Source organism: Hipposideros armiger, unplaced genomic scaffold, assembly GCF_001890085.2.
Source record: "Hipposideros armiger isolate ML-2016 unplaced genomic scaffold, ASM189008v1 scaffold_6, whole genome shotgun sequence".
NCBI lineage: Eukaryota > Metazoa > Chordata > Mammalia > Chiroptera > Hipposideridae > Hipposideros > Hipposideros armiger.
Window position 1 is genome coordinate 2,237,523 of NW_017731356.1, and position 14,699 is coordinate 2,252,221.

Sequence of the window (14,699 nt, forward strand, 5' to 3'; positions counted from 1 at the left end):
GCATTGCATGGCTTCTGCTCTGGGCTGCATTTGGCGCTGCCTAAGGAGAAATTGCTGGTAACGTCCACCCTGGCCTTTGAAGAACAGGTCGTTAATTAATTAATCTGATAACAAATAAATTATTTATAAAATGAGGCCTGACTACATGACAACTACTTACGGATGTTTTCCTTCAGCTAGGAGCTTGGGCGAGGAGAGGGATAAAATGGAGGGAATACTCCGAACTGTGTATTCTGCTCCCTATTGTGTTGAGGGCTTCTGAGGGGAGGCGTTTATAATCTAGAGCGTTTCAAACATATATGGCAGAGTGTGGCATCTGTAAGATGGCTTATTCCAGAAGAAGCTTCCGAGTTCCCAGGGCTCCCTTGTTCAGGGCGGTCAGTGCTCCCCAGCCCTTCCCAGGGTCTCAGTGCTGCCCAGGGCGGGAGGGGCCCCGGGAAGCCACATAAAAAAGATGGCATCCGTCCTGGCACGAGGCGCATGGCTACAGGAAGAGCAAGCTTTCGTGCACGCCTGCTTAGCCTGGAACCGGGATAGCTGAGGAGCAAATATACCCGTCCACACGTTCAGCCACCTTGTCCTTTTCCTGACCCCCCAACGCCCACCAAAGCCCAACGGACCTGAAGATGTGTTGTCACTGAAAGGATTCTCTAAGGCCCTTGTGATCCTTGGTCACATTCTCAAATGGTCTCACGAGAATGTAGAGCAAAGAGGGTGGTTGCCTGTGTGGCTAAAAAACACCCACTTTGGAGTCAACATGCATTTGAAACTGGCTCTGTCAACAAGTAGCTTAGAACCCTGGGCAGATTCCTTACTAGCTCTGAGCCTTTCCTTCATCTGCAAAATGAGGGGAATGGAAGGACGTGCTTGATGAGGTTCTCATGGGGACTAAACGCAGCTGGTACGAAATGCGTTCATGACACGTGAACAATGCCCAGTTGGCATGAGTTACAGCGTGCCTCCTGGGGCTGGGGCCAAGTTCCCTGTCACCTCTGATTCTCTCTTATACGAGGGCACAGTGGCACAGAAAGCTCTGAACATACGCTTTAGGAGATGAAAGTCTCCTGAGCATCTATTTCTTCAGCTCTGAAATGAGAAGAGTGGGCCGGATGACGTTAAAATTTCCTTCTAGCTTCAAAAGTCCAGCTTTCTCTAACCCTGACCTTTTGTTTTTCGAGGTGCTCAATCATGCTGCTGATTGACAGTTTGTCCTATTTACACGTCCCTGATTCTGTGACTCTGTGTTCCTGACTCAGTGGATGAGTCAACGAACCAGGGATGGCTTTTTTTTTTTCCAAACAGACAAATGTCAGCATAGAGAAGACCCTACCTGTATAGCACAGCGCCCGCTTCCTTCTTCCGCACGGTTCATCATTCCACTTGCCGGGGGCCGACGACCTCTTGATGTAGATCTCCACACAGTCCTGATTATTCTTCTTGTTGTTGGGCTCATTGTCAGCCCAGTTCTCAGCCTCCTCAGTGAGAGCCTTTTTGGTTCCCACCCAGGTCCAAGTATTATTGATCTTTCGGATCCCAATCCAGTAGTAAGCCTGATAGTAAGGTATGGCGTCATTGAGGTAGGTGATTTCATTTTTATTCTGGATGGCCACTAGGTCTGTGTAGTACCTCTTGCAGAAGTTCCGGGAGACGCTCCATGTGTATGCATGGCTGCTGTAGTTATAGGTCCACGCGGCCACTTCATTCTGGTTCATTAGCTCTAAGGGAAGGAGAGTGAGTGCCTGGTTAGCATCTCTAACCCAAAGGGGGCGGTGAGCATAAGGCTATTTCTGGGTAGTCAGATGAGCTTCTGACCAGAAGACCAACACCCAAACACGACTCTTTCATGTCTGATCTAGTCGTTTGAGGGAAAAAAAGTGGTTTCCATCTTTCACTTAAAAGTGGACAGGCGGTCACAGAAGGAAAATGTCCTCTTCTGAGGACTCTTAGTATTAAAGATTTGGAATCATAAGATACCAGAGTTGGAAGGGACCTTCCAAGTCATCTAGTCTTCTCCTTTTAGAAATGGAGGCGATAGGAAGTAATTAGCCAAGTCCATATTAAGCGACACGGACAATGTCTTGATGGCTGCCTCATATCTGTGGGTCCTGCCTCTTCACATGGAGAATAAGATGCTTTAGGACCCAGAGCCTACTGCTGGCCCAGCCTCATCACCCGCCACGTTTATTTTCTCAGCAAAACAGAATTCCCACTTCCATGCCTTTGCACATGCTCTTCCAGCCACGCTGGCTTCCCACGCCACGTATGCCTGCTGGACACTCTCTCCTCTCCTTCCCATGACTTCCCCAGGTCGGCGTGGTGTTCCTTCCGCCACGCGCCCACCTCCACCTCCCTGAGTGCTGTGTATTGTAATGTCTGTTGCTATGACATGGTCCACACCAGCTAGACTGTGAGTCCTGACGGTGGTCTCTTTTTAGCTCTGGATCCTTAACACTGAGCATAGAGCGTGGCACTTAACAAGTGTTCAGGAAATACTTGTTGAGTGACACACAGCAGGCTTGTGGCAGAGGCAGGTTAGAAGTCAGACCTCCTGATTTGCAATCTTACACTCCTTCCACTGCTCTGGGCTGCTTGTCTTTCATAAGTGACTTCCTCCATCTCTGCTTACTCACTTGTTAAAATAGGGTTTAAAAGAGTCCCTTTGAAGAGATGTTTGTGATATGAAATGAAGTAAAGAATGTGCCCTTCGGAAGCATCAAGGGCAGGCGCGATGATGCAGCATGTTGTTAGGGGACAGTGGGGGCTCCCCCGGGCCAGCAGAGGCATCTCCCACATGAGGAGGTGTACAATGGCAGCAATCAGGCCTGGAAATGGCTCGCTTTCCTGTTTATGAAGCCTTCTTCCTAGTCACCCCTCTCCTCTGCCGCCTGCATGAGAGCCAGTAATGGTTGTCCCTCCCTCACCGACACTTTCGTTGCATTGTTTTGCCAGGAAGACTTTCTCTGATTATGACCTTTGTGGACTCTCATTCATTTGGCCTTTGTAGGTCCCTTCGTCTCTAATAATGTGTTCGAACCTATATTTTACAACTGCATTGGTGTAAAGACGAATCTATTAATATTACGTACTAAGAGATTTTCTTGGACCTAGAAGGAAATCAGTTTCAGAGAAATTAAAACGTGTTTGTGGGTTCCTAAGAGTAATGTAGGCCTGTGCCTACTGCGCCTATTGGATAAATAGGCCCTGAATATATATATTCATTTAAGTTCTTCTTGAAGCCTTTTCTACCGACATGATGGTGTCAGGTGCATTTTTCTCCCAGGAATCTGAGCTCAGGCAGCTTCCCATGCCTCACAACAGCTGGCTACCATCCCTAATTTCTCCTACTGGGGGAAGTTGCTGTCATGACTTAGGGCCACATGAAGGGTTAGCATAATGTTTACCGGTCATCAGGGCGCTGAAGCAAAGCAGTTGGGCAGTTCCGAAGACCACGCTCTGAACTCGCCAGCTCCAGGTGGTTTTGAGGCAGCTAGCCTGAAACAGGGAAAGGACACTTCCATTTAGTATTCACGTGTGATTGACATGGTCCAAAATATTCCAGTTAATCATTCTAGTGAGTTAGAACCCCGCCTGTTTCCATGGAGAGGTGGCCCATGCCCCACTTCCCTTTCTTGTTTCTCCCTGCTCTGCTTCGAGTCCTCCCCTCGTTGGACACTGCACCAACCAAGCTGTGTTGCTTCTTCATGCATCTGAGTGATATTGATTGAGGAACGACTTTGTGCCACTAATATTTTTCTTGTATAATACATTTTGTAATACAGTAATACCTTGGTTTGCGAGCATAATTCGTTCTGGAAACAAAGTACTCGTATTGCAAGACATTGCTCATTTACCACGTTAAAATGTATTAGAAATGTTTGCTCGTCTTGCGGAACTCTCGCAAAACCACGTTACTCGCAATCCAAGGTTTTACTGTATGCGTATAAGACAAATACTGTCATTATCATGATGAAATAATCTCCCTTTCCAAACTGGCATGCCCTACCAAAGGATACTAGGAAGTCACGTGAAAACTCCCTGGCCCACGCAGATAGCGTCTGACCTATACGGTGAGCATTACTAAGTATGCTGCGTGTGTTATGCCGTCTATTCTGTCTTATTGGTCCACGTTCTGTCCTCTTGCCTTACCATTTCAGCATATATCTATGATACTATTCAAGGTTTAGCATATATGAATGTGCACATATATAGTTAATATTTATTGACACACATAATATGTGTGCACCCCCCTGGATCTATATGGCAAGTATTATTTCTTACGCGCTCCCTTCTGTAGGGATTCCATCAAACCTATTAACATTTACCAAATGTTTGTAGACAAGTAAGCTCTATAAATGCTCATCTTCTCCACCTCCCTCCTGTGGCACGTGCAAGTACGGGAGCTGGAGGGTCTAAAATAGCATTTTCCAAATTGCAGCCGTAGAACCTGACTTTGAAACTAGAGCTTTTTCCACTTTACTCTTTAACCTTCCTAAACCTCCAGGCTTCCAAATCTATGCATCGCCATTGGAGATGACAGGGAATGTGACATGGCCAAGCTGTGCTGCAGCACAGGTACCCTTCCAACGCCACCCCAACATAATCGCCAACATAAAAATAGTGCACTGGCTTCACAACTGAGGCTTTATCACTCTCCCAGCCAGCTTGCCTCCTAAAAGCCCTGCTATGTGGAAATTCTGAATCACCACATACCACGCTCCATGATGGATGATATAGGGTATAGGGGTGGTGTGTGTGTGTGTGTGTGTGTGTTTGTGCACATGCACTGTTGACTAACGCCTGACCCAATAGTGGGGCAGACATAATTCAAGTCAGCAAGCGTCCCAGATACTGGGTATATCTTTGATGAAGGAGCCTAGCACCCTTCTATCTAGGAGTTCCTGAATCCTGGCTTTGATAAGTAGGCAAACTTGGTGTTCATATGAGCCAGGTCACTAATCAACTGGCCACTGCAGGACCACTGGTCAGACACCGAGGGCATCATAAAGTTATGATTTATGGTGCTGTTTATTTGCACAGGAAGTCTCCTTCCTGGGGACTAATCCCATGATGTTCTGTCTGGATTATGTTGTATCGCCACCTAACAGTGGGACGACATTTCTGCTCCGTACTCACCAAGTACCATACCATATGCCACAGCAGAAATCTTTAAACCAGGATGAGCCTGACTTCCCAAGGGGTATACAAGCCAGGAGAAGTTAAGTAGATCTATGTTCCAGCTTCCAAAGTATATTTTTCCTAAAACCAATTTGCCTAAGAACGAGGGTGCCATTCTACAAAAGGAATCAAACCGTTTACTAATCGGACTCTTATTTATTACAGGGCCCTGCCCCTGTACATAAGAAACCCTGGGGTACCAAACGCAGACAGTCCAAAATATCGGTATAGGAATTGAGACTTTGGGTGCTCCAGATGATAGTGTGACAAATCTGGAAGTGCACTGGTTTCCGTTTCTCTCCTTCCATCAACTTTGATGGAGGACCCATTTAATTTGTCAGATGCTCAGCCATGGAGTAAATGTTGACGATACATCACTATGTAATTTTGTGCATATAACTTGGAAGGAGTTCAAAGATCCGGTTTCCTTTCCTTATTCATGTGAATAAGAGGGGAAAAGCCCCTCTTCTCATTTAGAGATGCATCTTCAATAGCATTTAAAATATAAAAGTTTAACTTCCATATCCAAATTTGTAGTATGTTTATGCTATTTTGTTTAATTATTTACTAAAAGTCATCGTCATACTATAACGCAATCAAAAGGGAAAAACTTTGTCAGAGACTTAGGATTTCAGGAAATCAAATCTTTTCAATTGAGAGAGAATGCAAGTGAGCTGTTTTTAAGCATTTTAAGGTTTTAGAGGATTGGGAAGCACTTCTGATCCAGGACAACATCTAAGGAAGGGAAACGCAAGGCATTGTGTGTCCCCTGCTTTAATCTGACCATACTGTCTGTGTTATAAAATCACCAACACCAAGGATCGCCTCTCAGAGATTATTTGAGAGGAGAGCTGTAGGAGACCGTCAAGATCAAGTGCCCAGTCAATCTAGCGTTTCTCCAGCGTTGACCAGCAGGCCTTGGGGCCACCGCCACTCCCCCGACTGAGACTCGGTGAGTTGGGACGATTAGCCCAGGCTCGCTCACCTGAGTGAATGTATGTTAGGTTAACACAGTGATTCTTACCCTCACGGGGCTCATGATCTCCTTTGAAAGTCTGATAAAAGCCATAGTCAGGTTTCTTCAAAAAATGCACACTTAGAATTTTCTAGACAATTTCAGAAGGTTCATGGACCCACCAAGTCTGTCCATGTTTAATGGACCCCAAGTTCAAATCTCTGTGTTAACTATAAGGCAGCACCTTGACTCCTTGGCAACTGGCAAAGGTTTTGTGTGTGAGCATGGAGGATGGAGGACCCTGAAAACTTTTGTTTTGTGTAATGATTTCCTCGGGAACGTCCTTGGGGTGGGCAGGCCTTCTCACACCTGCTTCTGCTCTCTCTACAGTGTTGTCTTTGGGACAGTGCTGGTCTAGGCTGCTGAAGAGTTAAGGGCTCTGTCCTTGTCACTAAGCAAGTTAAGAGTTGAAACAAGAGGAAATCCTCTGCTAATTTCCACTTCAGTGTTCTCTGGCAGCCACATCAAACTGGGAAGGAATCCAAGCCCACGTCCTTAGAATCACACCCTGTGATTATGTAACCATCAGCAGGGCTGCTTCGCACCATGAGTATCTTTCATTTTACTTTTCCAAAGAACTGAAGTGATGGCAGGGTGAAGAGAGGGACAGAGAGAAAGTGAAGGAGCCCGTGTTTTTCCCTGGACCTCACTTTGCATAGGAAGAAGTCCTAGATGCCAGGAGGAAGTCCGGTGGCTGCCAGGGCCCAAGTGCCTTACAAAGGTGGCAGAAATGGTGCCACAAAACAAGATTCCGTTCTATGCTGTAGATCACAGCTTTACACTTTTAGAAGCAGACTTGAACAAGGCCCCCTCCCTGAGCTCTTTGTCACCTGCCCAGATACTGCCTAGCTTCTCATCTTCCACCATAGTTCAGCTTTCTTAGCGTATCTCCCCTCTACTCCCCGCCCCACCAGCCTATGAAACTGCTCTTGCTAACTTTACCATTAGTATCCTAATTAGCAAACCCAATGAAGAGGTTCCACTCTTATCTTCCTTGAACTTTCTGCAAGTGTCAAATACTACTGCCTACTTCCTTAAAAATGCTTCCCTTAGTTCTTCTTTTGATTCTTCTCTGATATCTTGAGCATGTTTTTCTGATTTTTCCTCTGAATTTGCCTCAACCCTCTGCCATCACTTGCAGCGACAGAGGCTCCCCCCGTGACCTGTTTCTCTTATCACCCTGCTGCTTCCCTGGGGCTCCTTATGGTCATTTGTTTGCCAATGGCCCCCAGTCGGCATCTCCAGCCTGGACTTCCCCCCTGAGCATGAGGTCTGGATTCCAAATGCAAAACAAACATCAGAGCAGGCAGCTGGAGCGAGATGCTACAGAGGCTTTTCAAGGACGGGGTTTTGGCTTCCTCGGGTCTGAATCTCAGCCATAGCACAGAGCATATACCTGTCGCTTAGTAAATATTTTGTGGTCGAATGAACAAATGGGTGGCAACAGCAGGGGAATGACTGAAAGTAGGACAGAAGTATGTGCTGGATAGGAAAATGTTGGGAAAATGTGTGATAAGTATAACTAAGTATGTTATGGTTACAGCCGTGATTGTAGCAAGCTTAAAAGTGTATTATGACTAGGTAGACTAGCATAAGAAGGCTGTGCAAAAAAAACCCCCCAAAAAACGTTCTTGGCACTTTGTCTCATTCTATTTGAGTGCGAGAGAAACAAGGGGCATGATGGCTCATATCCCGAGCGAGAGAACTGGGAGTAGGGCTCACTCTTAACTCCATGCCAGGAGAGGGAGGGGTAGTGGCGGAAGCGTGCGGGACTCGAGGCCTGCAGAGGCGGTGTGTCTTGGGAAAGCCGGGAAGGGCATCCCATAGCAGCAGCTCTGAGAAGTGGGGGAGGGCGGAGCGGATTTCAATCTAAATTCACTCTGGTGGGTGTGACTCTCTGAAAGTCTTTAGCCCCAAAGGGAGCTCGTAGAAGGGATGCATGTGCGTGCTACCAGACAGCATCACCTGCCCAAGCCCCGTAACCTCCCTGCCCATGGAGACCCTGAAGTCATCCATCAAGTGGGACCAGGGAGGGAAGACCAGGCATCTCTTCCTTGTCCAAACCCTTCACATTAGTCTGTCACCAAATCCTATTGCCTTTACCTTGTGACGAGACACTGGCCATTCTCCAAGTTTCCACTTTACTGCTATAGCACTAGTTCAGACATCATCATTTCTTTCCTGGACCAGGGCAGTCACCTTCCTGTCTCTCCTCCCCAGGATTGCCCATCTCCCATCTTTATAATGCAGTCAGAATGATATTTCTAACACAAACATCTGATCACATGGCTTCACCACCTGAAATCCATCAGCTGTTTCTATTCCCTGAGCAGTACATACAAACTCTTCAAGATGACACAGGTGAGACCCTTCAAGATGTGGCTTCTTCCTATTTGTCTAGCCTCATCTCCTGCCATCAGCCCTCAATTCAACACCCCCCACCACATAATTCTACAATGCATTTACAACAAAACACCTTATGGTTTCCAGAAAGTGCTGTTATATTCCCTATGTTCTTCTTATGCACAGAGCACCCTCTTTTTCTGTGTATGCCGAGCTCTCCAAGTGCAAAAATCTCCTCCTCAAAGGAGCCTGCCCTATCACCTGTTCCTTCCCACCCACCCCTGCCAACAGACACACACACACACACACACACACACACACACACACCAGGATAGGCACTCCCTTATTACTGTCTGTGGGCCTTCCCACTGGTTTATTAAAGCCTGCAGGGTGCCAGCCACTATTAGAAGTACCAACGTTCTAATGATAAAAACAGACATAATTCCTGTGATCACAAGATGTACCTTCTATTGAGGAAGACAGACAATGAAATGAACACCAATGAATAAGACAATAGAGCTAACCAAGTGAACGTGAAAAATAGGAGAGAGTTGTAAGTGACAGGTAGGGAGTTCAGGTGGGGTTAAGTGTAGAGTCATAAAAAAAGGGGGTCAGGGCAGGCTTCTCTAAGGAGGTGGCGTTTCAGCCGAGAGCAGAACGACCAGAAGAAACCAGCCAGGAGGAAGAACATTAAAGACAGAAGGAAAAGCTAATCTGAAGGATTTAAGGTGGAAGCGAAATGTGGAGTCTTCAAAGAGCATGAAGACACCAGCGTGGCTGGAGTGAAATGAACAGGAGAAGGAGGGCGTGCGATGATGCTGGTGACAGATCGCTTTGAGCTTTGGGGACTTAAACAAGGGGCTGAGATTTCGTTCTAAGTGCAATGAGACACTCGGGGCAGAGCTGTAGGGAGGATTTTCGGAGAGGCAGTGATGCGGTCTGATTGAGGTTGAAATGGGTGGGGGAGGCGTTTAGCTGCAAAGGTAGGTTGGGGCCAGATCTCATGAGTCTGAAATAACAGTCGCAGTTGGGAACCCAGCCTCCAGCGTTCTGAACAGAGAAGCATCTGAGCAAATGCATCTACCTGGTGGTTTTGATGAACTAGAAGCAGGGAGGCTGCGCTGGAAAAAGAGGAAGCCACCGCAGTAATCCCAGAGAGAATTAAAGACACCAGGCCTGAGCTGGGGTCAGTGGGGTTACAAAAGGGGAGGTGGATGGGACGGTCATTGAGGGGGCAGAGATATACAGCGTGGTGGTGGCAGAGGCCAGATTTTATTAATACCAGGCATTACAGCTGCCACACTATTATTTCCCTGAAGTTTCTGGGTGGTGGTGGTGGTGGTGGTGTAGCACAGATATTAGTAGCCTCAGCTTAAAAATAGAAAATGAAACACAGTGAAAAAGAAAAAAAGGGGGTCTCTAAGCTGAACAGCAAATTAGAACTAGGAACAGGAGGAGACCTCCCCAGGCATCGACACTAAGAATCAAAGCATAGATTTAAATTAGACAACTGGTCGCCATTATTTAGGGCAAAATATTAGCATTAAACATAAAGTAACATGCCTTAAAAGTGTTTAAAAGTCTGTCAGATCATGGCTAAGTTATATCCCTACAAATATAAAGGATTCACCTGGTATTTCATGTTATAAAATTTCTGTTTGGCTTTTCAATCAGAGAAGCTACACACCTAGAAGACCATGGAATGAGCATCATTGATGAAGATGCCATGTGCCCACTGCCTGGGGTGAGGCCTGGGGCGAGGCCTGGGGCCTTTCCTCAGTGCTGTCTGTTTCTCAGCAAGTCATGTTGACCTTTGAGGATATGCTTGAGAAGCTCGTATTCACAGAATTCTGAAGCTGGACATTCTAAGAGCTGGTGGCCAGCCTAGCAGAGTAGGAACCATTTAGCTGCATTTTGAAAAACAGGTAATAGAAGGAAGAGTAAGAACTAGAAGCCACAGACCTAAGATGGTTAAAGGTATTCATGGAAAAGAATCCAGACCTGCTCCTTAGCCCCTAAAACCTTGACTAATACCGGCATCATTTTACTGGAAGTATCTAGTCCAGAGCTCCAACCCCCGCCATCCCCAAAACCCCTCATCTCTACCTGATTGAAGAAACCCACCGATAAACCTTAACCTCCTTCCTCAGGTCCTAGAGGTTCATGGGAGCCACTCTCTGAACTTGAAACTAATTGCACACAAGGGTTGAGGTTCCTGAATTCCCGAAAGTGCAGTGTGTTCAAGGGCAAAGGAGGAGGTCTTGTCTTTAGAATATTTAAAACAATCCCGGGCTTGGGTCCTTAGTGCTTCATTGCAGATTTCCAGTTTCCTTTCAGGATGCGACATGGAGCTTCTGAGCATAAAGCCTAGATGGTAACAGGGTGGGACTCATCATCTGAGACCCACAAGGAGCTCGGGGAACCTTGGTGCATAAGTGGGTGTTTGCATTTCATTTGAGAAGAGGACCTGTACTTTTCATCCCATGTTCAGAGAATCCATGATCCAATGTGTTAACCTAGCCCTGAAATAGAGGAGGACCCCAAAGAGAACAGAAGGAAGGGAGGAAGAACTGCGCATTGAGTCCAGCTGACCAGTTCAGACGTGTGAGATACAGAGGATAAGACAGAAGTCTTATGTCATTAGGACTCAGACTCCTTCCTCTTCCCCCAGTGTCCTCTTCCCCCTATTCTCCAGACACTGAAAACCCTCGTTACAAGAATTGGAAAAGTGCACGATGGTACATTAGAGAGGTGGGTGAATCAGGTAGCAGGGGTATCCCGGAGGAAGAGACCCAAAACCAGACAGCCGGGTCCTCTCCGGTCACAGGCTGCAGGATTTGGGACCCTGGGCCTGTGTGAGATGCCCCTGGTATGCTGAGGGTAAGACCGCATGTGTCTTACCTAGGATAATAGCAATGAGCTCAAGAATGCCTTTTTCCTTGGGTCTTCCCTGGATCCCAAATTCCACTAAACCCAAGAATTTTCTCTTTCTCATAACAATACTAGCTAACATTTACTAACCAGTAATGAAGTGCCTCAGAGCTAAATGCTTTCAGGGTAATATTATTCCATCCTCTCGATGATACTCTAGAGTAGAATACTATTATTACACCCACTTTACAAACGAGGAAACTGAGTCGCTGACAAGATTGAGACTTAGGGCAGAGACGGAGACACCACGTGGGTATACCACACCAGCCCCGGCAGGCTCCTGGGGCTCCGAGAAAGACATAGGAGGGCCAGGGATGAGAAGCCCGTCAAACTATGGGCTTGTCTCAGGCACTTGTTCAGCTTTGCATTCAACCCAGCAAGAAGGGCGATCCTGGAGGTCAGGGTTTACCAAGCTCTGCTTCCAGAGAGCTCCTGCAAGCCCTAAGGGGGCCAGAGGCCAGGAGCCCAGAGGCAGACAGCATCCAGCCTGACACGCCACACCCAGCCTGGGAGGGTACAGCGGCTTCACGGCAACATGGAAATCACCTCCGCTCTCGAGGTGCATGGAAGGGTCCGAATGACAGCAGGTTTTTAAACACTTGCAAACCCTGGAGGTCTGTGCCACGTGAAGCTCCCTGACTACTGCTAGTCCTCATTTTCCAAACCTTAGCTTGCCCGAGTCAGCCCCAAACTGCTTCCCCTCACCCACTTCCCATAGGAGAGAGAAGCGAGCTTACTTACCATCTCCTCGGCCCTCGGCTGGCTTTCTGCCGTCCACCCAGCCCACACTTCTTATAGTCTCGCTGCCTCCCCTCAGGGTCAGGCTGTTTAGATAAGCAACTTCCTTCCAAAAATTCACCACAGCCCTTCCCACAAAGTCAGAACGCTGATAATACAGGAGCGATGCTGGCAGCCGAGAAAGGGCAGTCACCGAGGGGCAGGGGGGTCACCTAGTTCCACGGGAGATGGTCTGGAGACAGGGGTCAGTGTGACTCACTCCTGGACATCCCAGGCTGAGCAGTGCAGGAATCGTACCCACACCCCAGGGGTCACGCTTCCTTTGATTCTGATATGAGCCCCATTTAAGGTCAGATAATTGGAAAACACGCTTTGTCTTAATCACTATGTTTAGTGTCCATTTTCCAGTTATTGTGAAATCCCAGTGTATGTTGACTATTCCAGTAGCATGCTGAAGGAAAGGAGCAAAAAATAGTAACAAAAATAATTGGATAGGAAAATAAAAAGCCACTGAGGGTTTTCTGGCAATGAGTGTGTGTGTGTGTGTGTGTGTGTGTGTGTGTGTGGTGGGGGGTGTTAGAAAGGGTTTCGGAATGAAATATGAAACAGACATGGCTCATTATTAGCAAGGAACTCCTGCTTCTCAGAGCAGTAACAAAGGTGGGAAAATGGAAGGGTTAGTGTGCGGTAGGGGAGGCTGGCTGGCACAGCGTGAAGACCGTGATGGAATTGCCTGAGACTCATCGTGGCTCTGAGTGTGACCATCCACTAGGCCAAGGACTGCTTTTCACAGAACGATGATGACAGCCGAGCTTACCTGGCAGCGTTGTTGTGCGATTCGATGAGTTAACCTGTGGAGAGGGCTCAGGATAATAATACCTGGTACACAGTCGGCACAGAATCAGTGTGAGCCATTATTATGTTCAGACTTATGGTCCGACAATGAAATCAAGTGTCCATATAGTTAGCGCTGAGTCAGAAAACCATAACTCCAGCGTATCCCCTCAAAATTCCAGTTGTGCTATCGTGGGTGCGATGCTTCACCTACTGCATGGTTGTTACAGCTTATAAGTGGGCATCTCATAGACAGATGAAAAAGAGAATAACGTGGAAGTTTCGGGAAGGAAGCCCAAAGATGAAGATGTCTTAAGGAGCTTGGGGCTACATGTGCACTTTGGAATTTGCGACCGAGAGGAAGGGAAGAATGACATGATTGGAAATAGAAAGGATGTGGTGATGAAGGAATGAGAGTGGGGACAAGGGACGCTGAGAGAGAGGCAAGGATAGGAAACTTGCAGGCGGCATGAGGTGGCGTCAGAGCCCAGCCCGGGGAGCCAGACTCCCTGGCTCCACTGGCCAGTTGCTGTGTGACCTGCGCAAGGTCCTGCTGTCCTTATGACTCAGTCCCCTCCGCTATGTTAATAAATAAGGGGAATAGTCACAACATCGGAGCGTTAGGACAATTAAATGGATTTGCATGTGAAGTGCTTAAAACAATCCCTGGAACACTGAGACTTATGAGACTTGCTTCCACTTCTGTTCTCATTCTCACCCTCCAGCCCCTCTTTTTGGCGTCGCCTCATTTCTTTTTTGTTAGTTTCTCAGATGGGTATGATTGGTGCTATGTAGACTATGGGTTGTTATTGATCATGTGTTGTAAATTGGATAATGTTACATTTTGGGGATTCTGAGGGAGGTAGAAAAGGATTCCTAGGACTAGAAATGGGAAGAAAATACCATCTGACTTCATGTAAAAGCTCGTATGGATACAGTCCATGTAGAGTACTTAGCTTGTTCCTAATTGTGTGGCCATTAAACATACACTCTAATTCCAGTATCGTTTAATTAGTAGTGTTATCTGTCTCACAGATGTTCTCTCCTCTCTTCATATTATACTATAAACCCCCAGGAGGCAGGGGCTGTAGCTTCTGTGAGGGAGTCTTGCTTCTCCCGTGGCACCTAGCAGAGCGCAGACACCTGCGGATTCCTTGATGACACCGCTGGCTGTGGGCAGGCACAGTGAACGTGACCCCTCCAGCTCCCCTCCACACTCTACTTCTCTCATTACAGTGCTGCATTCCCAGGCACAAGAAGCAGGGAAGTGCCTTCCAGACTGCAGACAGGGTGCTAGCACAGGGGACTCAGTAATGAGCAAAACCATCGCGGAGCTTACGGACATTTAATAGTGGGGTGGGCATCAAGATATTAAATAAAAATCACACCAATTAATGCAGGAAGAAAAAAACATGGTGCAGCGAAAGTGTATGATGGGAACTTGACCCAGGAAGGCTCCCTGTTCCCCGAGAATGACTTCAGAGCTGTGAGGTCTTTATGTGAATAAGCATTGCCACACTTTGGGGGAGGTGGGGGGAGGAACATTCTAGATCTGACAAGGCTTTGAGCAGCCTGGGAGCCTCCTGACAGCCACAGTGGCTGGAGGGTGGCCACAGAGGCTGAGAGGTAGGGTGTCCCAGGCCAGGCTAAGGCTGTGTCTTCA

General features: G+C 47.3%; 1 protein-coding gene across 1 annotated transcript in view; it reads right to left on the reverse strand.

Annotated features, from left to right (window-relative positions):
• The window catches only part of SELP (selectin P), a 33,345-nt gene extending 21,059 nt beyond the window's left edge, over window positions 1–12,286 (reverse strand). The window contains exons 1-3 of the mRNA XM_019647073.1: window positions 12,206–12,286; window positions 3,402–3,492; window positions 1,331–1,717 (exon numbers count right to left, since the gene is read on the reverse strand). Coding sequence (XP_019502618.1) covers window positions 1,331–1,717; window positions 3,402–3,492; window positions 12,206–12,208 — 481 coding nt within the window. The 5' untranslated portion in view covers window positions 12,209–12,286. The remainder of the gene's footprint in view (window positions 1–1,330; window positions 1,718–3,401; window positions 3,493–12,205) is intronic.
• Window positions 12,287–14,699: the final 2,413 nt, after the last annotated feature.